The sequence below is a fragment of the Sturnira hondurensis genome, unplaced genomic scaffold (assembly GCF_014824575.4).
Source record: "Sturnira hondurensis isolate 20B ecotype Veracruz unplaced genomic scaffold, ASM1482457v3 Scaffold0014584, whole genome shotgun sequence".
Classification (NCBI taxonomy): domain Eukaryota; kingdom Metazoa; phylum Chordata; class Mammalia; order Chiroptera; family Phyllostomidae; genus Sturnira; species Sturnira hondurensis.
Window position 1 is genome coordinate 580,040 of NW_028087215.1, and position 27,228 is coordinate 607,267.

Sequence of the window (27,228 nt, forward strand, 5' to 3'; positions counted from 1 at the left end):
TAATTTAATTGTGTTCATTTCTTATTTACTCTTTTCATGTAGCATTTGAGTTTGCAGATCAGTTTTTGCCTCTTAAAAAGTGCTACCCTCTTTGTTTTTATATTATCCTCTCCTGTTACTATGTTACTAGTTGGTTTTTGTTGTTCTTTCTTCCTCCTACTCCCCTCACTATACATTCTTTGATTATTTAGTATCTCTTTGCTCAGTTCTGGGCCCTTTTCCATCTGGTATCTGGGCTCACTTTTTAGGTGATTTTATCTAGTCTAGTGTGTTTATATACACATTTGCTAGTGACTCTCAAGTGTAATTCTCCAATTTAAACCTTTTTTTTTTTTTTTTTTAGTATCAGGACCCTCTGGCTATCCAGCATTTGTATAGTCTTTTCTTCCAACACAGTCTTCTTCCCTTCTCAAGAGAATCAATCCAAAGTCCTTATCCAGTTATATAACTTAAAGTGAGGAATATCTATGTAATGCTTTCCCTCCTAATTCAGTAGTTGTAAAATAATAAATAATGTATCTGTCTCTGTTTTGCCCCACCCACTATACAGTGGTGAGTAGGAATAGGATAATAAAGGCTTTTTTGGAGAAGGGAAGAACAGAAAGTAGAAAGCTGTCATTGGTCCATATTAATAATGAAATCCGCTGGGCAGGAGAATACTTTGCCCTGGCAACATGTAAATTCCTTGGTTAAACTCTGATGTAACTCTGTGGGGAGATTGCCTTTTTGACTATTATGTGTGCCCTTGGCTTTGTTCTTAGGTAATTCTTACATGTTTGTTATCTTCCCTTGCCGCATCTAAAGTAGTAGGCATTTGAGAATATGACATCCCTAAGAATTGCACAACTTTTTGTAACTCCCTAAGAGTTGGTATAGATTAGGGACTACAAGGTAAAATTCAATCATAGGTTTTTATAGGCCAGTAATACAATTTGGTGGTAAAACTCTTTCATATGCTTCATAGATTTCTACTGTTGGTACTATATGAGAATAATTATAGCAAGATCTCTTTTATGTCATATTTTTTGAAAGTCTACTCATTCTCTCTCTTACTAGTCTGTCTTAGGTTCCCCTCTCTTTCTCTCCCCTCTTCTCCCCTTCTCCCTGTTCGCCTCTCTTCTCCTCTGTGTGTGTGTGTTACCTCCCCATCTTGAGGGCATCTGAGATAATAGGCTTGGATGGTATTTCAGTTAGGGTTTAATAAAAGAAACAGAAAAAGCAGGAGCTATATAATGTAATAGAAAGTTAGGTATGTACTAAGAGATTTATTACAGGGAAATGGTTTATACAATTCTGGGGGTTGACTAAGCAAGTCCAGAATTTGTAAAGCAGGAAATAGTGAGGGAAGATCTCAAGAGAGGTTGGAACCCATGGGCAATATGCTGTTCTCCATAGGCAGTCAGGAATGAGGATCCAGGAAGAGCAGTTGCAGACACAGCTACTGTTTGGAGTCTTATTTGCCAGGAAAAAACCATCTTCTTTAATAAAGAGTTGGACTAGGTCTGGCTCACTAAGGATGATCTCCCTAGGTTAAAGTCACCTGTTTGGGGATTTTAAACACATTTGCAAAATCCTCCCAACAGCACCTAGGTTAGTTTTTGAATAACAGAGAAGGTACTTACAAAATGGCTGCTGCCCTCCTTTCCTTTTTGTTTAGCCTAGCCAAGTTAACACATACAAAATCATCAAGGGTGGGAAAGCAACACTGTTAACTTGATGGTATTTGTTACTACCTGGCAGAGGACCCTGGAGGTCACAAAGTTATCTCCTTGTGCAGGGAGAAGTAGCTGCCTTTTCCAGACTGAGAGGTCTCAAATTACTGGATTAGTTAGAATTTGCTGTTGAGTGGCATTGTTTTTATGTCTATCTCCACTTGGAAACCGCCTTGTTTTTAGTTTAAGTTGATCTTTCTGGTTGTTCTTTAAACAGCCGACACACATCAGTATTCTGAGTTTTTCTAATTGCTTTTCTTAGAGGTACACATTTGGTAGTGATGTGTATACCTTTTTTTCACAGTGACTTTTGTAAACCACTGTAAAATATGCCCATTGAGATTTTGATTGGGTTTATGTTAAAATTTGTAATATTTTACAAATAGTAGGAAGTAGATAGGTAACACAGAGCATTCCCATCCATAAAAATGGCCTGCCTCTTTTTTTTTCAGGCCCTTCTCCTGTCTTTAATGAAATTTTATAGTTTTCTTACATATTTTGCACATTTCTTGTAGAGTTCAGATTGTTTTGTAATTATTACTATTACAAATGGTATTTTACTATTACAAATGGTATTTTTTCTTCCATTACACTTCCTAATTAGTTATAGTTGGGTAATAGAAACCTACTGATCGTGTGTATGTAGCCCCTAAACTGAATTATTTGGTTGAGTTTATTCTGTGTGTTTTCTGACTAAACTGTTGTATTGACTTCAGTAAATGATTTTTGTCTTTTGTCTGTTCTTTTTCAAAATTTATACCTCCTGTTTGTTTTTCTTCTATTGCATCAGTTTTGAATACTCCCTAAATGCTAACTAGAAATGGTAATACAGGCTTATCTTTCTTTCCTTTATTTTAATGGAGTGCTCTTGTGTCACTATTAAGTATAATGTAAATATTCTGTACTAATCTAGTATATCTCTTTTAGCTTACTATGTTTTATACATACATTTCAGTATATATAAAATACATACTGAATTTTATCAAATGCATTTTTGGCATCTATTGAAATGATTATTTCTCTCCCCTCCCCTACATCTATTCATGTAATGAACTACAGTAATAAATTTCCTAATATTAATCCTAATTTTAGTATGATGTATTGTTCTTTTAACTCACTGTTGGATTTGATTTTATCAACATTTAAATTTATATTTTCTGTGAAGATTATCCATTTTATGTTAGATTTTGAAAGTTCTTGGGAGAAACCATGAATAATTTCCTTCATGAAATCAGTCTTGTAAAGATTTGTGCTTTGTAGATTCAATTTATATGCATTCTATTTCTTTTTAATTTTACATGTTTTATTTTTAACCATATATACCACTGCGAAGTTGGAATTTGATCAGTTGCTTTTTCAGATCTCTTTATAGTTTATTTTTAAGTGACTTATATAATTTGGTCTGTACCTCTTATTTTCTTAATAATTAAAAGTAATTGTGGTAAATGACAAAAATTAGCATTTTATACATTTAAATGTACAGTCAGTAGTGTTAAATATATTCAAAATGTTGTGCAGCATCTCCAGAATATTTTCTCCTGCAAAGCTGATCCTTTGTATGCATTAAACAAGTCCCTCTCTACCCGACTCCGGGCAACCATCCTTCTACTTTCTGTTTTTTTGAACTTGACTACTTTACATACCTCATACGAGTGTTACCACACAGTGTTTGTCTTTTTGTAACTGGCTTGTTTCACTTAGCATAATATCCTTACAGTTCATCTTAAGTAGGCAGTCTTTGGACTTGGACATTTTTATGTATTTTTACTATTAGGGCAGGACCTATGAACTCGATGAATGTGTTTCAGTTGTCTTTCATTATCATTCTAGCGTTCTTTAGTTTTGTTTCCATGTTTTTAAAATATGTTTCAAATAAACCATATATTCCAGTGGCGGAAGTGCTGGACCAAAGGTACATGGGTCTGTTTTTGTAATTCCCATTTTATTATCTGTGTCAATGCCATATGTTTTAAACTACAGTGGTTTTGTAGCAGTTTAGGATGTGCTAGGCTTAATGTCAGCATTCAAGCCCTAGTAATAATCTGTTTTCTCTGGATGTCACTTTCTTTTGGCTGCTAATTTGTCCATAAAGAGCCAGATAAAATATAACTTCTTCTCTGGGGTGTTCATAACACTTAGTGCATTGGGTGATTATAACCTCAGTAACTAATATTTTAATAAGTAATATTTTCATGAATGCTTACTATATGCCAGGCACATTATAATTGCTTTACATATAGTATATCATTTAACTTTACAACAGCTCTAAGGTAGATAATGTTATGCAAATTTTATAGTTAAAAAATCAAGGCAAAGAATAAACTTGCTCAAGGTCATAAAAATGAAATAAAACATAGTCAGTCTCACATCAAAGTCTGCTTTTTTAACTCCTGTAATCAACTCCCTCCTTTCCATTCTTTGTGGCCTCCCTAGTAATTGCTCAAGAAATATGTTTTATGTGAGTGATAGAGCTCAATAGCTCATTTGATCTTGTATCTAGGTCCTTATTATAGATCTTTGTGAATGACCTCTTAACTCTCATTTAGGACCTACCTCTAGATCATTACACTTGAGAATTATAGTAAATCAGTCCTGTAACGTTTTAAGAGTTTGTTAGAACACCAGATTATAAGACAAACCCCTCTTTCCACCCAAATGAGTTTATCATAGTGTAGCTAGTTAATGTAGCTCTGTTCCATTGCATCTCATTTTCCTGATTCCATCCATTTTTGGAAAAATTCATGTGATTGATATTGAAACAGATTTCATAGACTGTGAGTGAATAGTATACTATCCACCTTTGCTAGAACATCACATTCAAGTACCTAACTTGTAGATATGTCTTACTTTTTTATAGTATATATCTTACTTTTTTATAGTAAGTTCTTAAAATGTGACATGAGAAGAATGCAGGTTTAGACCCTCTTCATCTCTGAATGCATGCTGTCGTGTAAGTATGATATGCAGGCTGAATCTCAGATCCTTATGTAAAAGGGACATAAGAATGCCTTCTTTTGGTTGGGGGGGGTCAGATGAGATAATGTATATGAAAACATTTGTAAACTACAAGGATCTCCAAAATTTTAACTAAATATTAGCTATTGAAACTGAACTATGAGGAACAGTGGAGAGCTTTGTGAAAATGGGATTACTGACTAGTAAGTAAGAGGTTTGGCTATTTTTAAAAAATACAATAAAAATATGTAATTTAGAAAAATGTAGCTTTTTTTCTTCTTAATTTCATTTAATTTGAATTTTTATTGAATTCATAGATTGGCACTAAATTTCTTCAGCTGTAATTTTGCATTTGGGCTAATGTATTTTTGGTGGAACCAGGGTTAGCATAGAGAATGGGAATCTGTAATGGAGATTTCACAAATGATAGCTGTATGGGATAGATGTCCTTTTGTGATTATATTCTGGATTCATTAGACTTTAATATTTAAATAGAGTACATTCATAAATTCCTTCAGAATTTAAAAATGTATAGCACTTTATCATACTGTTAATAAAGAGGAACATAACATTAATAGGGAAAAATAAACTCTTTATCTTTTTCTGGAATTATGGAGCAAAATTATATTTCTGTGACTTCTCTCTACTATAGACTTAGCCCATAATTCTCTGGTTCTAGATAAAATTACAGTGCCTCAAAGATGTGGCATGTTCTTTTTTTTTAAAAAGATTTTATTTATCTTTAGAGGGGAAGGGAAGGAAAGAGGGAGAGAAGCCATACATATTATCAATGTATGGCTGCCTCTTGTCCATAAAGAGCCAGATAAAATATAACTTCTTCTCTGGGGTGTTCATAACACTTAGTGCATTGGGTGATTATAACCTCAGTAACTAATATTAATATCAATGTATGGCTGCCTCTAGTGTGTCCCCCGCCGGGAACTGGCCCACAACCCAGGCATGTGCCCTGGCTGGGAATCGAACTGCGATCCCCTGATTCACAGGCCCGTGCTCAATCCACTGAGCTACACCAGCCAGGGCGACCATGGTCTTTTCTAAGTCTTAGAATCTTGAAAACATCCCTAACTTGCTGTAGATTGTTTTCACTTGTACTTTTCTACCTTTCTTTCTTTCCTCTGCTGCCATGTAACCATCCTACACGATAAAATCTTCTCTACCCTTAAGCCCAGCTTTCTGGCTCCAACCCAAACACTAGTACTTGAGTTCTCTTGACCAGATTCAAGTAATGAAGTATGCTTTAAGTTGTGAATGTACCTTAGTATGTGGGAAGTCTTACTTACCTATTTTAGCTTCTCACCAGATTCTTGACTTCTCTGCCAAGATATAAAACACAGAGCTTGGTGTTGCAGCCTTTTGTTTTGTATGCATGAGCAACTTGACTATGTATATCATAGAGTCCAAGGAAGAGCTTTGCTTGCAAGACAACCCATTCATTGGCTTAGGCAGCCTTGAACATTAATAAGATTCATTCGTCTTAATCAAATACTAAGATCTTCCTGATCTCTCTTCCAGAAGCAGAAGTTTCCCTTGAAAATCTTAAATAGCAGTTAGAAAGAAGGGTCAGATTCCAGTCTCGTTAAACCCCAGGCATGTGGGAGCTTGGCAGTTTCTGTGCCTGACATAATATTATATTCCATTATGAAATAATCTGTTGCTTTTGTATTTTCTTATCAATATTTCTGGAAAAAAGGATTACATGGAAAGAATTTGAAATCAACTTGGGAAACTTGCTTTTGAATCCTGCTTTAATAATGGGTAACTTTGGAAAGTTACTACTTAACCTTATTTTCTTCATGTTGGTGCTAATAATATTTTTCTAACAGTTTTTCTAAAGAATGGAGATATCTGTATATCTAGTATACTACTGGCTTATTTGTTGGAGGTATTCATTTCTTATATATTTCTCTGGGTTTAATTATTCATATAATTCTTAAATGAAGTTGTCATTATCTTGCAGTCAGGAGCAGTTTTTACCTTTTTCAGGTCATGGATTTTAATTAGATTCTTATGAAAATTGTGGACCTGTTCTTCCCCAAAATGTACTTATATATGTAGAGCAATTTATACTTTGTTTCAGGAGGGTTATAGAGTTCTTCAGGCCTATGAACCATAAATTATGAGCCTTAGGTAAAGAGTACTGGATTTTTGTCTTCCATTCATTGAAGAGTTCAGTGACGTTCTTTGCTCTTTGTCACCTCCAAAATTATAAAGTGCCTTAAACAACCTTTTCCCTCCCTATGCTCTAATAATCACACTAAGAGCTACAGAATTTTTCTTCCAGGGTTTGCCATTGTGTAACCATTCAGAGAGGGTTTTTTGTATAATAGTAGATTTAGGAAATTTTAAGTCACTGCACTAGCATTGTTTCCTTGCCCTTTTTGAAATAATCGAAATCTTGACTCAGAAAACATCTAAGAGATAATTATGATTATAATTGGATTTTATATGCTTTTTCCTCCCTAGAAGTATGAAGGCTGCCTTATGCAGTGATAAGATATACTTAATGAAGTTTACATCTATTTATTCATTATATGTTTAACACCAAACTATAATGCTTTAATTTCATTTTTTGCACTTATTTTATAGTTATTATCCTAACTTTTCTTTTAAATGTGGTAAGTTGAACAAATTTTTAAAATACATTTTTTATTGATTTGAGGGAGAGAAGAAGGGAGAGGGAGAGAGAAAGAAACATTGATTTATTGTTCCTCTTATGTATTCATTGGTTGATTCTTTTATGTGCCCTGACTGAAGACTGAACCTACAACCTTGGTGTGTAGGGACAGCCTTCTAACCAACTCAGCCACCCAAGCAGGGCAACAAATTTCCTTAACTTCCTTTCTTTTGAGGGTCCCACTGATACTGTTTAAAGATTGAATTAAATTATAATTCTGAAAAGCAGGAACATATGTTGTTATATTAGTCAAAACTACGATAGAGAGGAGCAGAGGACCTCATTAGCTCTCTAACTTTGTGTTTGCATGTGTGCGGGGAAGGAGGGGCCAAGATTCTCCTTAGGCATAGATAAATCCAGATCTGAATAGTGTCATCAGTACTGTTTTTCTCTTAATGTTTTTCGTCTGGGTTCTTCTCTATTTGTTTTCAGCAGGCAAAAATGGCTGCCAAAGGAGAGGGTATGGGATATTCTAGCCAGACCTGGTCATATGACCACCACTGTGGTGGTTGGAAAGAATCACCTCTACCCAAATCACATGCAGTATTTTTCCTGTAGACAATAAGGATTATTTTACTAGAAAAAGGGGGTGGGGGAAAAAGCATGTTGAGCAGTAAAATTACAGTTCACAGTCCACTACAGGTACCATCAGAAGACCAGAAATTTTGGAGAAGATAGAAAGTTCACAAGATCGGATTGACAGCAAAATCTCAGAGGAAACTGGAACCCAAGATAACAGAGGTAAGCTCAGGTTTTCTTAGGGGAATCTCAGAAAGGCTCCAAGCTTGGAGTCAACCAATACAAAGAACAGTAGTGGGCAATTGGGTAATAATCAAGAATTTTTAAAAGAATTATTTTCCAAAGTGCTATGTTAGGTGGGCCTTCTTGCTGCCCTTTCTCCAGTCTAAATGGCTTTGGTGGCAGTGGTGCCTGTCCTCAGGCCTCAAGTCTAAGAACTGTTCTTTTAATGTGTCAGCAGTTCAGTAGGACAGCTACTGAGATGTTGGAACCCGAGAGAGAAGCAATGGCATTAAGGCATGCTACTCTAGAAAAAAAGCAGTTTTGGCAGTACCCAGCAAATTTGACTTCATGTCCAGGTACCTTTCTGGGATGCCTGCTTATCCATGTGCCCTGTTTAATTCATACTACTCTCCCATTTAAAGGAGAAGCCAGTTGGGAAAACAAGCTTGAACAATCTCAGAAAAGGTCACATTGGCTTCCTATACTCTCTCTCTAAAATAATCATTCGTTTGCCAGTATAAATAGGGACAATCCTACAGTTGAGGAGAATAACGATGGAAGAAGATTAACATAATAAAAGAACAACTAACCTCAAATATAATTCAGAAGAAAACTTCAAAGAAGAAGTATAATTTTATTTCATTTAAGATTTAAGAATGTGTTGCAGTGGAAAGGGGGCCCTGAAAAGGGGCAGAGAACCAGAAAGATTTTGAAAAATAAAATGAAAAATTTAATGGATGGGCTAAATAACAATTTAGCATGAATGAAGACTGAATTGTTAATTTACAACTAAGGAGGAGGAAGTCTGTGTGTATGAAGTAAAAGAGAAAAAAAACAACTGGAAAAGCAGAAAGTTAAAGAGGTATGGAAAATACATCACAAAGCTTTCATGTCTGTAAATATGAGTTCTTTAAGCAGAGAACAGGAACAGTGAAAGGAGAAAATACTGAAAGAAGCAACTGAAGAAAAGTTCATGAGCTGAAGAAAAATAATGCATTTCAAACTGAAAGAGCCCATCCTGCACCAGACAGGATGAATGGGAACGATCTGCATCTAGAACCTAAACACATCTGGTAAAATGTCAGAACTCTAAGGATAACACGGTAACCCCAAATTGCTGCTAGAGAGAGGGAATAAAAAATGTAAAACCAAATGACTGAGTTCTTAGCAGACTCGCTGAATGCTTGTAGACAGTGTTGCAGGTCATCGTCATTTGGAGGCAAATAGATTTGGACCTAAATTTTCTATATTAACCATGCTGTCACATGAGGATAAGTACATATTTTACATTAGTCAAAACGATGTATCTTATATGAAAATGTTTGAGATTCTCTAGTTCAATGAAAACTGTAAGATAGAGGATATTGTGATAGGGCAGTCTGGAGGGGAGGAAACAGTTGGTAGCTACAGGGGCAATCTTTGGCCTTACTAAAGAATTGAAGAAAACCAGAAGAAAATTTAAGAGTGTTATCGGCCTAGAGTACATGAGCAATTCTCTTTCAACTAGTAATATCTAAATGACATAAAATTACATTTACTTTAGTGATTAGTATTTACCTATTCACATTATATATACATTTAGTTTTTAGAATCAACCTAGAAAATACATAAAATTTAGGATGCATTATAGTTATGAAGAATGTAGCATAACCATTATATAAATAATATAACCTGTAAAATTAGGATTTAGAGGGCAACATAGTAAAGTTCAGTGCTCATTTCTTCAATGGACAGTTAATCACATATAAAATTGGTGAATGAAGAAACATATAAAATATTAAAGTTTAGCTGGTAACCACACTAGAAGGCTTTTAACATTGTGATAATTTAATGCCATTTGATGCAGGTAGATAACAAGATTCATTACTCTTCTTCCTTTGTGGCCCTTGAATTTTTAAAAAATATCCCACTCTCTTGCATCGCACTTACAATATTAAAAAGATTGTGGACATGCTGCATCTTCCTAGTTACTACTTTTGTTTATAATGTGTCATATAGGACCACATGGTTTTTAGAAACTATCTGAGACAGAAATGAGGGCACATAGGGATTAATTCTAGAAACTGGAAAGTTGCATGGAATATATGTGTGATTACTTTTATGTAAGATGCCTAATTATTTCTTGACTGGCTTACATTCTTGATTTTATGTGTCAAGTCCTGAATCCTTTCCATGATTTTTTTCCCTAAGCTTATTGTTAAAAATGTGGTTACATGGTAAAATTCTGAGTCCTTCCTCCTGATAATGCCTCATTCTGATAAGTAAGGTGACATTTTTCTCTTGATGTATTTATTGAAGACCCAGATTAGAAGCCTGGTTTATCCATACGAGGAAGTCATGTCAGAGCCATAACTGCTGGAGGCTGAGTGTGTCTTCTGGGACAGTTGGTAGGAGGAAGATGCCAATAGAAATGATCTTTTTTACCTTCTGTAGAAGGAGCTGATATCGTGGCCCTAACCAGACAATATTTGTTCAATGAAATAAGTTTATTTTGATGCCACTTAATTTAAAGGCAGATTGGCATCTTGTTTATGCTCCACATAGCTAAATTGTGTTTTGGGAGCTTAGTTTTAGGAGAAGCATGGTCTTTGGGATATAGATTTCTAATTGTATGCTTTTTGGATTTGATTTTTTAATATAAAATCTTACTATATCACACACCTTTGAGTATTGCAAGTGTAAACCGGAAAAGACCCTATGACCTAAAAACGGTATAACTACTTAAATTTGTGTATAGTTTTCTAAGCAAGCTGGAGTGCTAAAAAATCAAGTTATACAAATGTATATCTTTAAAACAATTTAATTATGAGAAATACTTTAAAAACTAAGCATTTTACTGGAAATTATAGAATTTGTGTAAGAGGGAGAAGTTTTCCTTGAGCATTCAAAAGCAAATTAAGTATAAAGTGTTTGACAGTTCAGTTATGCTGTTAAACATTTTGTAAGCACTCCAGTGGCCTCCAGCATTCAGTGGCCTTCCCTTCAAACAATAATACCTTCACTGAGAGACATAGCTTTATGTCTTTGAATAGGATGGGAATTGATAATCTTTCTTAAAAAATTCTTGATTCTGATAATATATTGGTGATAGAGAGGTTGAAATATATGGATGTTGGTTAAATTTAATTTCATAAAGCATCCTAATGAGATAACTATTACACACATCAAAGTTAGTAGATACTGCCTTTACTATTTTTATATTGTTAGTTTTTGTTCTAAATTCAGTAGTAAAATTGGATATCTGAAGTTTGGGGTGAGGGGATTGAAACTGATGATAACATTGCTTCTGACATAGTTGTGTCTTGAGATATCCTCATGATAATTGAAGATAGTTCACAGTTAAATTGACTGAAGAAATTATATTCATTTGTGAGCATTGTGTCATAGTCCTGTCTATATAGCTCCTTTGGGTATATGAGAATGTCACAGTTATGCTCTCAGAATGTCATAACTGCTCTGAGGTTCTTTTTATGTGAAGACCCCTAAAGATCCTCTATCTGGTCAGGACTGGGTGAGTGGGAAGGGAATGGTGCTTCTTTTGTAATTTTTGGTCTACCCATATTTCTCAGGAGATACAATTATGAGTTTGAAAAAGGAGTCTTTTGGTGCTTGGAATAATTGCTTACAGGGAAACCATTAAAGATTTGGTGTAAATAGGATAGAAATGGCATAGTGGTAACAGGCATTTTGAGGGACCAGACTGATAGAGCTTGTTACCAGCGACCCCAGACCATCAAGGAATCAGAGGAAAGCCAGTGACAGCACTTGGATTCCAAGGTTACTTTGGTAGTTTTTACATCCTGATTATTGTCCATGCCTTTGATACTATTTTAAGTGAGTTACCTGGCACTTCTTTTTTTAGTCTCCTGGGGTAGGGCAGTTGTCCTTCAGGAGGGCGGTAGAAATTGGTGACCCTAAAACATAGGCTTTGGACTTAAGTCTTTTCTTGTAATTTGTGTTTTTATTCCCAGCCCCTTCACTCTCCACCACTGTGCATGTGTGGAGTATATGGCGGTGGAGGACGCTCTGGTTATGTTGGTGTATTTTATTTATTTGTAGATCTTGTTACTTTGGAGCAGACGACGGTTTATGTGTTGCTGACCAAATAGAGAATGGTATACTGTCAATAGATAGAGCCTATTTAAAGCAAAACAAAAAACATTGACATAATTTCTTATTACATATGCCCTTATTTTATTTTTATCTGAAGATATATGATACAGACAGATTTGAGGGGTGAATGTAATCTAAAAACAATAAATATGTTTTATCTATTTGTATGCATAGAGCCTATTGTGAAATAATGGAAAAAGAATGAATTCATGGGTAGAGACAACAAATACAAGTGTCCAGCAGGCACAACTATTATTGGAGATGTGAAAAGATGGGCAAGCTGCTTTGTTTTTTTACTTTGTATAATATGTTACTAATATTTGGACAGGACTGTGCTTGTATTTCATTAATCACGCAGGACACATCTGGGTGAAATAGTTTGTTTAAATGTAGTATTTTTGTACTCTTCAAGTGGAGTTTTGGATTTTACTTATTAGTTGGATTATAGGAAAATGAAAAGGTCTGTAAGTCAGAGAAGAGGCAAAAAATGTTGAAGAATTTGATATTAAACTTTGTCTAGAAATAGGATCAATATTATAGACTCAAGAGTCTCGATTATAGATTCTTTGAGGTATACTGATTTTATTTGCCAATTTATTATCTGTTATGTGGTGTAAAGCATGTAGCCTAGTGAGCACTTAGTAATATTTGTTTAAATGAATGGTCAAAATTGGTAAGTATGATCTTTTAAAAAAGTTTACTAGGCCTTATAGTAGCATTAGTCTTGAGAAAAATTTAAGCAATTAAGTAAATTATTGTAAAATATTTTATTTATGAAGTTACAATTTTATATATCATCATCACTTAATCCTTTGTTACCTAAGTCTTTTAGTTATTCCTACATGTATCTGAAATGGTGTCCAACTGTTAACATTTACTTTGAAGGTGCTGCTGAAGTTTAATTGTTCTTATTTTTAAGTATTATCAAAATTAGACTGGGATGTATGTCAAGAAACTAAGATAAAAACTATTTAGGGATCTTTGTATTAATAAAAACTGTTTATGTGTGGCCCTATCTTCTTAGTACACATTTGATTTTGGATTACTTTATTGGAATTTTAGACTTTAAAAATGAATAGTATGAAATGTGTCAGGTAAACTAATTAAATATATCCAACAATACAGTATTTTATTTAGTGACAGTATAGTCAAATAATTCTAGATTTTTTTAATAAAGTGGGAAATAAAGATGAGTAGGGGAGAGGTTGTTTTTTTTTAAAGATTTTATTTATTTTATTTTCAGAGAGATGGGAAAGGAAGGAGAAAGAGGGAGAGAAACATCAATGTGTGTTTGCCTCTTGTGCACCCCCTACTGGGGGACCTGGCCTCACTGGGAATTGAAGCAGTGACCCTCTGCTTCACAGGCCCATGCTCAATCCACTGACCTACACCAGCCAGGGCTAATTTTAGATCTTTAGAATACTACATTCTGGCAGAAACTTTAAAATTTACTCCTAAATTTTAAAAAAGTACCATGAAACCCAGATGGAATTTTACTTTAGCAGAAGTCGATGTATACCATATTTTTCGGACCATAAGACACACCTAGGTTTTAGAAGAGGAAAATAGGGGAAAAATTTTTGAGGCGAAAAATGTGGTAAAATATTTAATAACATAAAAAGCATAATATTTCACCAATGTAAATGTAAACAGAACTCAACAGCAGCATTAACAACCATTATTCCTCCCAAATGGGGGGGGCGGTGCATCTTATCCTCGGAAAAATATGGGTGTGGGGTTTTTTGTTTGTTTTGTTGTTTTTTTTTAAGACAAGATTATTTGACTTCTCATTCTTCTCTCTTCTCCACTCATATATGTATACATATATACATAGTCTGTTGTAGCTTTTTCTTTTCTTTTTTCTTTCTTTCTTTCTTTTTGGTAAATGAAGTTTTTAACCTGTCAGGGAATGAATTTATGTGATTTGGTAGTGTGAAGGGTAAGGGGCAAAAGTTAGATAGGAGGTGTAACTTTCATTTGAGATTTCTTGAAAAATACAGATGATGAGGAACTACAAATAAGTCTAGATACAGGTTTTAAAACTAATGCTGTTTCCTGACCTGGGTTTCATTTGTAGGGAAGCAGACAGTCTTCTTCACTGTCAGAGTATGTATTCAAGTTGTTCAGAGGGTAATTTAGTAACAAAGTTTTATTTAATTTATTTATTTTAAAATATTTTATTTATTTATTTTTAGAGAAGGGAAGAGAGGGAGAAAAACCTCAATTCGTTGCCTCTTGTGCACCCCCAAGTGGGGACCTGGCCTGCAACCCAGGCATGTGCCCTGACTGGGAATTGAACCAGTGACCCTTCAGTAGGCAGACCAGTACTCAGTCCACTGAGCCACACCAGCCAGGGCTGGTAACAAAGTTTTAAATATGTATACATACCCATTAAGAAATTCACCATACAGTTACATTGAGGCATGTGCAGAGTATGTGTGCCCTTTCACTGGGTCTGTTCATTGCAGTGTTATGAAATGTTAGAAAACTACACAAGTGCCATTCAGTAGGGAACTGATGAAGTAAATTGTAGAACGACTCTTCGGTGAAAATTTAAGCAGCTATCAAAATCAAAGAGATGTACATGTGTTAATATGAAAATTATGGAGAAAAGTATGCATACTATGTTTTCTTTTGTATAAAAATAATCTTACACTAAGGTAATGCTTCTTATGTGTAGGTTGTTCTGGAAAAATACACGTAACTGTATCTTTAGGAATTGTGAGAGGTTACTTTCTGGTATAATATTTTCATGAGCATGTATTACTTCATAGATAAAAACCATAGTTAATGAAAAAGTAAACTATGAAGTTAATGAAAAGAATATTACCCTGCTGTATTAGCCATGTATTTGAAACTCAGTCATATTGTGGCATGATCAATTTTGGAGAAATAAATAGTAAAATCACGGGGTTGGTATTGTTTGGTAAATGTATAGGCTTTCAGAAATTTTACCAGAGTTTGTTAGCCTTTTAAATGCTGTTTAACTCTTTAGTACATCTATCTCATTTATGTTCAGTCCAAACTATTTTACAGTTGAGTTTCATATTTCTGCTAAAATATAATTTACAGAGTAAAGAAGAGAAAAAAGATACTGTAAAAGTAATGACTATATTTCATACATTTTATGTGAAAGGTGAAGTGGGTTCAGATTTTGTTTTTATGTAGGTAGGTAAAATCATCGCATTTGTCCTACCACAAATTATCTGTCCTTGTTTTGTTTGAAAATGTGAATTTGAAAAGCCTTGCCTAAATGGAAAAAAATATATAAAAATATATTTGATGGGAACGGAACTCCTTTACAAGTAATTTTTGATTAATATGGGGAAACAAACATCAAAATTTTAAATTTTACAATATGTGGTTGCTTGTTTGTCAGTACATTTCTGTGTGTATGTTTGGTTTTCTTGTTCCTTTTGCAAAAACCCTGTGCTTGTCCTAAGTAAAGTTGTAAATTTTAGAGGATTCCTTTACTGAGCCCTCTGCCGTCATCACCCTCCCCCTGCACTCTGCTTTTAATGGCAAGCTTTTCACTTTGGACATTTGAATCTTCTCATTTTAGTATTTTATCTTATGATTTAAGTTATTTATAGGTATTGGTTTAGTTTGCATAGCTATTAGTATGTTAACTACTAATTAGAACTTAATGCTTTTGCCATTGGCATAAATAAAAGATCTTGTAACATTGAAATCCATTTTAGGCAGATGGAAAAAGGTTTTTTGCCTACATAATAAGGTTGAGGTGGAAGGAAGGTGGCTCTGTTTTTTAAAATATGGAGTCTTAAGGCCGACAGGTGTATATGAATCTCCTTTCATACCCTTTTGCCCAGAGTGTCTTCTACTGTGGCATAAGTCATCATACTAACAAAAAAGGAGCAGAAGATAAAATTAATTTGTTGTATAACAAAGAATTACAGAAATTTTGAAATATATATTGTTTATATTTACTATTTACTATTGTGACCAATAGATATAGTCACAGAACAAATGTTTTTGTCATCAGAAGTTATTCTGATGACAGGATAATTTAAGAAGAATTAGGATGCATCACTGGATATCATATCATTCCTTTATTCATGCATTTGTTATTTAATCAACAAATACTTAAGTTCCTGTCCTATGCCAGAGACTGCTGGCCCTGGCTATACATTGGTTAACAAAGTGTTGCCTACTTTCTTGAAGCTTTTGCTCTGTAAGGGAGAGAGATGACAGATGGTATAAAACACCCATAATTCTGTAGAAAAGCTATAATCACATATTTATTGGTAAAAAGCTTAACAGTAAAAGTCAGAAACCATAAGAGAAGTGCTCTCATAATCCTTTAACAGAAAGGAAGGGGAGCGAGTGGTTTGATGGACTTGAGCCTTAGAAGGCCAAATTTCTTATCATGTAAAGTTGGAAGGACTTTGATTTATGGGAAATGAGTGCCCAACGTGAGAAGCCTTTGAACTCAAACTTGTCTTTGCTTGCTTGTGTTAGAGGAAGGTTGGAGAAAGAAACTTTATTGATGGATTCTCTTAGTCTAAGAATGAAGCAGTTTATTTGACGCATAAAAAGAATTAACCTGGAACTCCTGAAATAGTAAAAACCAGTTTGCTAGGTCTTTTTAAGCTCAGTCTTAACAGTGGAATTATTTTGTTTGAGAACCCTCCAAACGCGAGACTTATCCATACATAAGCATTTTATTGGGTTGGCCAAAAAGTCAGATTGTTTTTTCTATATGATAACTGTTATAATGCTTAGTTGTCTTTAACTTCATTCAAAACAATTTTGTTGTATTGTGACAGTTGTCATATCAGCATGCATTTTTTAAAAAAACTTCTAAATTGGTGAGTTTTTGTGCAGTCATTTTAATATTGAAGATGAAAGTAGATAGATATGCAACGTTTTCATTGAATTACGCTTTATTATTTCAAGAAAGGTAGAAACACAACTGACTTCCAAAAAGAAGATTTGTGCAGTGTATGGAGAAGGTGTTGTGACTGACAATGTGTCAAAAGTGGTTGGCGGGGCTGGGATGGGAGTGAAAGACAGAAAACTGTACTTGAACAACGATTAAATACATAAATAAAAGTGGTTGGCGAAGTTTCTTTGTACTATTGACATTTTGGTCAAATAATTCTTTGCTGTGGGACTGTGTTACGCATTGAAAGATGTTTAGCAGCACCCTGGCCTCTACCCTCTAGAAGCCAAAAGTGGGAAATAGTGGACATACTCAAAATATCCAAATCAATACAGTTACTGGTGAAAATAAAAAATGTGTCTTATTTTACCCAAGAAGCATAACAGACTTTTTGGCCAACCCAGTAAATATATAGAATGAGGGAAAACATTTTAAATAGCATTTGTTTTCCTGTAATTTCACACAGGCTTTGGTCAAATTGTTCTTGGTTTGAGTCCTAGCTTTGCTACATAACTCTGTGTACTGAGACTTGATCTCATCTGGAAAGTCAGGATGACACCACCTGGAGGGAATGTAGTAGATGGTTCAGAAGATGGAGCCAACTGCCTGTGTTCAGATGTTAGCTCCTCAACTTAATTAACTACATTAGGAGTAAGTTTGGTGAGTTGCTTAAGCTGTGTGTGCCTCAGTTTCCATGCATGTAGAATGGAAATAGTAATAGTACCTTATGTTCTTTTAGGATTATTGTGAGAATTAAATGAGTTAGTATATACAAAGCACTTGAAATAGCATATGGCATATAGCAAGCAGTATAATTATTAATGTTATTGTCCTTTTAAATTACGTTTAGGGTTATTTGTGAGGGTTAAATAATATGTTTATGAAAAAAGACACATTTCCTGACAATAAGGGTACCTCCTAAATATTGGAAACTGAGTAGTAGATACTTGATTATATTTCATCTTCATATAAACCTGTCAGGAGAAATTTTACCTGTCCTGTTGACTGTACCTAGGACAGTTTCTGATAAACAGTAGATATTTCATGTTGAATAAATGTTATCTCATTTTACAGATTAGTAAACTGAGGCCCAAGAGAACTACAAAATCTCTTTTCATGGCATCACTTTGGGGAGACATTACTGGCAATACCTTTGCATAGCACTTTCTCAGCATAGATTTGGCCATATGTATTAATAATAATAACTCCCTCCTCCATTTTCTGGACTTTTTTCCTAAAAATTCTTTTTTTTATTAGGAAATTTTAGACTGGAAGAACTCTTTACTTTAGAATTACAGTTAGATTGGTTAATCTGCACATTAGAGGATCACTTCAAATTCAGTTGGTGTGGCAGTCCTGAAATGCAGGGTTATTCTACTAATGCCACGGAGCATAAGACAATGTTCCTTTCCTACTTAATTTTTAATATTGCACATTATATAGGGAAGAAATTTGCAAAGTAACAAACTTTATAAACTGAGGAGCAGTTATAATAATGAATAGAACATAAATTGGTTCTGTCACTCATTACGTTTGCTGTTTAATGATCCAGTGATCCAGATACGGTGTTTCTGAATTTCAGTTATCTGATGTTATGTTTGCCTCTTGTAATATTTATGATAAGGGGAGTGCATTTCTTTGGAGGTAAATGAAATTAAAGGCATTTCTCTCTAGAATATGCCTGTGTGAGTATAACTGCTATGCCTTGCTTCCGTAATTATAAAGCAGTGGAATGGTCATCTCATTCTCATATATTTTCAAACATTTGTTTATAGAAAACCAGTTACGACTTAAAAAAAACTGCATTAACTATTTTTGACACTCTCAAGCCAACACCTGTAATAGGTATATTAATAATTCATTTGATTGCTGTAGTGAATTGCTAATTTTGTATTACCTTGCCTCCTTTGCATGTTTTATACAGCCATTAATCTCACCGCAAGGTTTTACTAAGGATAAATTGCTATGTGACCCACTTCAACCTCTTTTGTTCAACCAGGAAGCCAGGCGTGTTAAATAGCTTTAAATAAATACATATGTATGTGGTTTTTGAAATTTTAAGATTTTAGGTTTTGAAAGGGTAAAATAAGAGACTTTATCTATTTTGCCTATTGAAATTACTTGACAGAAGTTTGCTTTGGAATAAAGCTTCTGTATCTTTAAAAAATACAGAGTGAGTCACCCCCTGCTCTTTTGGTAGGTGCCTGGCTAGTGAACAGCTAAGCCGCTTTAGGCATGTAATAGAACATTCCATTTCCTGTTCCCTTGCTGACACAGAGGAGTGTTCCTGCTGGCAGTGATCTAATCATAGTGCAGTAAGAAACATGGCAGTTTGATAAAACATGGTGGAGACAGCGGCTGAAATGGAAGCATATGTTCTAGAAGACATTCTTGAGGTAGGGCTAGATTTGTAAATGAAATGAAAGTTGAAATCTAAACAAAGAACCTTATGTGACGGAATTATTTTACAGATGAATAGATTAGAGGAGAGAGCAAAGAGAGGCAGAGCATAAAAGCAAGATACGGTCAGACCTTTTTCTGTTTGAGAATGTTCCAGTGTGATTCATGTGATTACTAAATAAGTCTAGAGTTATTTTGGTTAAACTTCATGTTTTATAAATTGTAAGATATATGTTTGATAATAAATTTTAAAAAGAACGGGCCTCGGACTTAATAAAAAGCCTGTGCTGGTGGTGACCTTTAGATTAACTCATTAGAAGGTGGGGTCTGAAAAGCAGCTTTGAGTAGGTTTAGTATCAAATGTCTTAGAATTCATTTATATATCTAAACCTAAAGCTATGTTGGCAGTTAACTATTAAAAACAACTGGTTATTTTACTTTTGAAGATAAAATTAAGTATATATGTATATCAGTGTAATTGCTTAATTTAGCTGGTACATTCTGGTTCTAGATTTTTCATGTGACTTTGATTATTATAAAATAAATTATTAAATAAAAATAAAAGGGTCCTAAAATTTAAGACACTAATGCTTCAGAGCTCACAGTAAAAACCTGCTTTTTGAGTCATGAGAATTTTAAATTTTGCTTTTTTTTTCCTGGTTGTATCAATTTTATAAGAACCTATTTGAATATATAAATCAGTTCAAGGAGATACATGTTAAAGTGAAACTACAGTTGATTTTTGCCTTGGATGTTGTGTGTTGTCAAACATTTGTATTTATAGATATAGGTATTTAAAATTTTCTTATCTGTAGGTTGTAGGGTTCCCCCTCCTCATTAAGATAAGACTGGCTAATTTAAATAAAGAGATTTCATGATGGTGAGTGGTATTCCTAATACTCAGACGGTTAAGATAATTTATTAAATATTTCCCTATTTTCAGGAAGACATTTGATTAGAGAGAGAGGGCTTGAGAGAATAAGCTGCAGAAGGAAGCTAGGCGGGGTTAGCAGGAGAAAAAAGCCTATGCGCATTATAAAGTGCTGCATGATCAATGAGCATTTTCTGGAGTCCCACAGTGTGTGCTTGGAGCTGACATTGCAGCAAGTCTCATGGTGGTTCTGCAGAATGAAAATTGATTCCATTGTACTATCTACCTTCTTTCAGACACCTGCCAACACACTCTTTCCTCCTCTCCTAACAGCTTGTCTGAGTTGAATCCTCTGGTTAATTTCCATTATTTCATTTTTTTTATGCTATTAGTGAGTTTCCTTAGAAATGATACTGTGAATTATCTACTTAGAAATAGTGGTATATACACTTTCATCAAGGAACTGTAAATAGGAGTGGTCACATGATTTTAGTGCTTGAGTTTAAACAAGTCTAATTTGCTTATAAGGTTCCAGTGCTACATTATAATTTGTTTTTAAAAATATTTGCTTTGGAATTTAAAGAAGTGTATTTAGTAAGTTTTAGTAGGTCTCTTTGACTCTTTTTTTGCCCATTTAAAATTGCAGTAGATAACAGATTTCAAAAGTCTTATTTTCTAGGAAAACCTACTTGAACATAGTTTTGTGCCTTAAGTACAGATTTTCCTAATGGTGTCTTAGAAATAGGCTTTATATGATTTCCACTAAATTTTTTAAATGTCATGTTAAGATTTTACCAAACCTAATTAGTTCATTGTTACTAGTTATTAAAATAACCTCTGTAATTTTAATTATTTGTCCTAATTTTAAATCCCTCTTAATTTGGTTCCTATGTACCTGTTGCATTAAACCATAGTGAGTAGTTCTTTCTTTTTTAATATTATTTGATTTAACAATATTTTTCCATAAGTGGCAGGCCAGATATAAGAATTTTCCAAGTAGTAATAAAATACACTTTTATTTCCAAAGTTAAAAGTATTTATAATGACCTAAGTCTAAAAATAAAAGTTCAAAGAGGATAAACTTGCAAACTCTCTGAACCTATGTCTACCATTTTTTGAGCTTTCTCACTGCAAGTGAAGAGATTCAGTCACACAACCAGTTTTCCAAAAATTTACTTTTATTTGTTTAAAGGATTAAATAACTCCTTGTGCAACTGTCCAATAATGAATAATGAAGTCCCTCTTTATACCACAGTGACAATTTTACTGTTTTCACTGTGGCTATTTTAAGTGTGTTACCTTAATATTAATCTTTGTGACTTTATTAAGCATCTGGAATTTTATGTAGGTTTTTGCTTATTTACATTAACCATTGGATCCCTTCTGTTTTCTTCTGTCTTCCAGTGTAACTGGGTTCTTTCTTTGAATCATACATTTTTCTTGTTCTTCTATTACAGTTGTTCCAATTCCCCCATCCCCTTGTTCTCCTGTTCCCCTCCCACAGTCAGTCCCCACCTTGTCCATTTAAAAGGCTTTCTTAAATCTGAATCATCAGTGAATATTGTGTAGATTAATTTATATAATGCTATGGTTCATGGTCATTGTTTTATTATATGACAGTTGTTTTTTAACTCGAATTTTTAAATGATCTTCAAAATTTTAAGGAAAATATTATGTTTCTAAGTAGTTATAAAAAAACTGGAAGAGGTTGATTTCAAATTGTATCATTGCATCTCAGATATCCCAAGGTAATGGATTAAACCAAAAAACTTGGTTACTTAAATTATCCAAATAATCCAGTCAGTAATTTTATCCTCTAAAGTAGTCAAAGTGTTTCTGTTCCTTTTGCTCACCTTAACTAGTTCCAAGGGAGCTAGTCAAATACAAATGGTAAAAAAGGGCTGAGAGCCTGTTTATATGTCTCTTTTCTTGTATTGCTAAGACATAACTATAATTTTAGAATTTTGATACTTTAAGTCATATGTGATAATGGAGCTTAGTATTTAGAAAGGTCAATAAGAAGAGAAAACCCTCCAGATTTTTTTTATATACTCCAAGTTGGTCTGACCAGATGCTGTGTATATAAACCTTAAGGGGTTTTTTGTAATAAGAATATATGTAACATGAGAAGTCATTTTAGAAACTTTTTCTAGTTTTATTTATAATTGAATTAGTACTTTTTCTCTAAGAATTGTGCCCTGGCTGGTGTGGCTCAGTGGATTGAGCCCGGGCCTGTGAACCACACAATCGCGGTTCGATTCCCAGTCAGGGCACATGCCTGGGTTGCAGGCCAGTTCCCAGCAGGGGACTCACATGAGGCAACCATACATTGGTATTTCTCTCCTTCTCTCCTTCCCTTCCCTTCCCCTGTAAAGACAAATAAATAAAATCTTAAAAAAATAAAAAGAATTGTTTTAGAAATGAGAAATTTTCACAAATACTTATTTTCATTTTCAGTTATATTCAGAATGCCTTGTTCAGGGTATTGCATTTGATACACTTTTGCTTAAAAAGGAGCAATTTTTATGAAAATAAAAATATTTACAGTTAAGTGTAACAACTCTCATGTCAAGTCTTGTTCATTTGTTACACAAAGGCAGGGTTTCTAACTTCATCTGTATTTGATTTTACAGGTTATATGTAAGAGAAAAGTCTCAAATCTCTATGATTGTTACTTAGATTACCGTGGGTGTAGGGCTTGGTTGAACCCTTTTGGTTTGTTATGGGACCATATCTTGCTCTGTATTTATTTGGACACCAGAGGTTTAGTGTTTTGTTTTGTTTTTTTAAATTAGATTGAAGGAGTTATGGGGAAGTTGTTTTGTTTTGATTATCAATATTATTGGCTGATGGTAAATAGTGCACTCTAGTTCAAACAGGAAATCTACTTGCTATTATTTTAGTGATGATATGAAGTTACTTTTAGTAATGACATAAAATCTCCATGAAGTAGACTCTTTTGACAGGTCCTTAGTATATTTCTTTTAATTCTATAAGATGTATTGGCTTATGTGATACACATACATTTCTAAAGTTAAAGTCTTCTATTTAGTATAACTATGGTGACCTTTTTCATTAGGAAGAATTGGAGTATCTCTTAGGACATGAGTGTGTATGTTGATCTAGAGACAGAAAAGTTTAGCTAACATGTAAATTATTTGAATTGATATAAGTAGTATTTTTAATTTATTAAAAGGTTTTGGAAATATTAGACATGTTGGGTAGATTGAATCTTAACGGTTTCATGCCAGTACTTACTGAGCACATTCAATGTGCTAAGCCTTGAAATTCAATGAGATTAGTGCAGCTAATTTTTCTTCACAAAGGTAATAAGATAAAATGTCTACTATTGATAGTGAAACATTCTTGAATTTAGAATGCCTACAGATATGTGTTTGAATACTAGTATTTTACTTCATTTGTTTATCTGAAGAGTTTGGAACCCATGTTTTCCATACTCTGAATTTATCAACAAGCAGATATTTTTCTTTATCTGGACACCTTTAGTTACATTGTTTATGCTTATTTTTGTAATTGTTATGTATCGTTTTGAATATTGGCCTATCTAGAAGGTTTCTTGGATCCTAAGTTTATCTTTTTGTCCTTAAAGGTTTTTCCACTAACATTTAAATCAGTGTATTTTGTGTATGTATATATGTTTGCGTACATAACCTCACACACACACGGTTACATGAATGCTGCATACACGCATTTGTGTTCCCTATATATTACACATTGTGAACATGTACTCCTACTTGAGATTGGAGTTTATCTTGAGTGGGGAGTAGTAGTTACAGCATGGCTTCCACACTCTGACTTTGAGGGAATGCAGGAGGAGTCATAGAAGGCACACTTAGGGCAGCTACTAATCTCTGTAAAGAAGACTGATATTTTAGTAGAGCATAAAGGCTGCAAACAGGTATCAAAACAGTAGTGGAACCAGAAATATGTAAATTAACCTATTACTGTTAAATGAGAGTAAAGGCTAGGTTGTCCAAATGTCATTAGTCCCACATTAAATCATTTTAGTTCAGTGTTTAATACATGCTGTACAGAATGAATTCAGCAAGTTCTGTATCATGGATTATCTGCATATACAGGCAACAACAGGGGCACTTTCCTGGTTCTAAATTGTTAGGGGCCTTCGTTCTGACACTCGAATAAAGAACCTATTCTGATATGAAGTGACTTGATCACTACAGAGTTGGTGAGCATCAAAGTCCTGCTTAACCACTGGTTTGGTTTAGTATATAGTTTCCAGATTTGCTAAGACAAAGGCCTTTTAGGAGGTGTCTGTGAATGTTGAATGTCTGTAAGGTAACTTGGTTTAATAAGTGGTTAGATTAACATTGGCCATTAATAATTTGGTCTTGGATATGGAATCTGCCTTCTAACTTTTACATACGATGCTCAGATTATCTTGAGTGGGGAGTAGTAGTTACAGCATGGCTTCCACACTCTGACTTTGAGGGAATGCAGGAGGAGTCATAGAAGGCACACTTAGGGCAGCTACTAATCTCTGTAAAGACTGATATTTTAGTAGAGCATAAAGGCTGCAAACAGGTATCAAAACAGTAGTTTTGATAGTATCAGTAGTATCAGATAGTTTTATGGTGGCAATAGCAATTAAGCACATTAATTAACATTTATTACACATTTAAGTTATATAGAGGGACTGTGTCAAATGCTATACAAATACTATTTTTTAATTCTCTAAATGATTCTGTGAAGACATAAGTATCCATTTTCTAGATTTTGTAAGGGAAAATTAGATAATCTGTGTAAACATTAAACCCAGCACTTAAACTCATAGTTACTACTACACTGTTAGGTATTTTTAAGTTATGACCCTTATGTATTATTTTATGCTTGTAAGTATTATCCCATTTGATAGAGCAAGAAAATTTTAGACTCACAGATGGTTAGAATAGCATTTATCAGATTTTTTGATATCAGGATTATAATACTCTGAAAAATTACTGAGGGCTCAAAAGACTGTTTGTGAGAGTTATATGTATATATATATGTTTTTAATAATTGATAATTGAAATTTAAAAAATTACATATCTATTTTAAAAAGCATAACGGGTTTAATAACACTTCATGTTAACATACTTTTATTAAAATAACCTTTTTCCACCCTGGCTGGTGTAGCTCAGTGGACTGAGCACAAGCCTGTGAATCAGACGATCACAGTTCGATTCCCAGTCAGGGCACATGCCTGGGCTGCAGGCCAGTTCCCAGCAGGGGACACATGAGAGACAACCATACATTGATATCTCTCTCCCTCTCTCCTTCCCTTCCCCTCTAAAAATAAATAAATAAAATCTTTAAAAAAATAAAATAACCTTTTTCCAATTAAAATTTTCTCAAAATACAAAAATTTGAGAACAGTGGCATTGTTGTTAATTTTTTCAAATATATCTGAAGTGTGGTTTTAATAGGAGAATAGACTCACATGTCTACTTTTTTTTTTTTTAGATTTTATTTATTTATCTTAAAAGGGGAAGGGAAGGAGAGAAGGAGAGAAACATCAATGTATGGTTGCCTCTCGTGAGTCCCCTGCTGGGAACTGGCCTGCAACCCAGGCATGTGCCCTGAATGGGAATTGAATCACGATTGTGTGGTTCGCAGGCCCGCGCTCAATCCACTGAGCTACACCAGCCAGGGCTCACATGTCTACTTTCATATTCCGTCTGTTACAATACGTTGTTTTGGAGGAAGTCTAAGAAGAAAATCTGCTCTCCCACTTACGTGATGATACAAAGGGAAGAATACTTTAATAACTTTTAAATATTTGGACGTTTTTCTTTGATATTACTTCTAAAACTACTCAAATGATAGTTTCTTAGAGGGAATAGTGTGGAAAATGATAGTTTCTTAGAGGGAATAGTGTGGAAAATGATAGTTTCTTAGAAGGAATAGTGTGGAATCTGAAACATTATCAGTGAATTTTCTGAACTTTGTTAGGTTAAAATGCACTGGTTCATTGCACATTTTGAATGGATCTTTTACCATGCTTAATTTTCTAACAAGTACAAGTGGTCATTTGGAAAATACTGGTTTACTTACTGACTTCCCAATACTGCTACAATATTTTTTTAAAAGTTATATTTGCTAATATCACCAATGATCTCTTTAGCAAGGTCAAAAATTGGGAAGATGACACATTCACAGTGCCAGATATGTTTACCAAATTTTTAATTTTTGCTTTAAAGCTTGAGTTTTATCATGGATGACAAAGTGAGTTGTTTTCCTTGTAATGACAGACTCACTTTACTTATTTTCAAGAAAATTTCTGCCAAATAAGTCTGAATAACCATACTCTATCTTAAGTAAAAATGATATTCCATGAAAAAAAGCTACTTGTTTAGCTCATATTTACACAAGCATTTTTGTTGCAACAACTATGTAATTAGGTATGCAGTAGAAATTTTTTTGTTTTGTTACAGAGAATAATAAGTCATTTTCATTGTTATAATTTTAAATAGTATTCTTTTTTGCTGCTTCATAATGGAAGTAGCCCTTTCACCCTTTATTTTTTTGAAAAAAATATAAATCATGGCCTTGATTTACATTAAGGAGCCAGCAGTTTTAGCCACCATTACTTTTTTTTTTTAAGATTTTATTTATTTATCTTTAGAGGGGAAGGAGAGGGAGAGAAACATCAATGTATGGTTGCCTTTCGTGCGTCCCCTGCTGAGAGTTGGCCTGCAGGGAACTGGCCTGCAACCCAGGCGTGTGCCCTGACTGGGAATCGAACCTCGATCCCTTAGTTCGCAGGCCCGCGCTCAGTCCACTGAGCTACACCAGCCAGGGCCCACCATTACTTTTGTTC

General features: G+C 34.1%; 1 protein-coding gene across 5 annotated transcripts in view; it reads left to right on the forward strand.

The window, feature by feature from the left end:
• The window catches only part of ANKRD17 (ankyrin repeat domain 17), a 156,349-nt gene that overhangs the window by 10,918 nt on the left and 118,203 nt on the right, over positions 1–27,228 (forward strand). Inside the window, exon 1 of one of the 5 annotated variants that reach the window (XM_037063436.1) lies at positions 19,309–19,515. The exons of the other annotated variants lie outside the window; for them this stretch is intronic. Within the exon in view, the coding sequence (XP_036919331.1) occupies positions 19,462–19,515 (54 nt within the window). The 5' untranslated portion in view covers positions 19,309–19,461. Of the gene's footprint in view, positions 1–19,308; positions 19,516–27,228 lie in introns of those variants that run through there. 5 annotated transcript variants of the gene reach the window in all.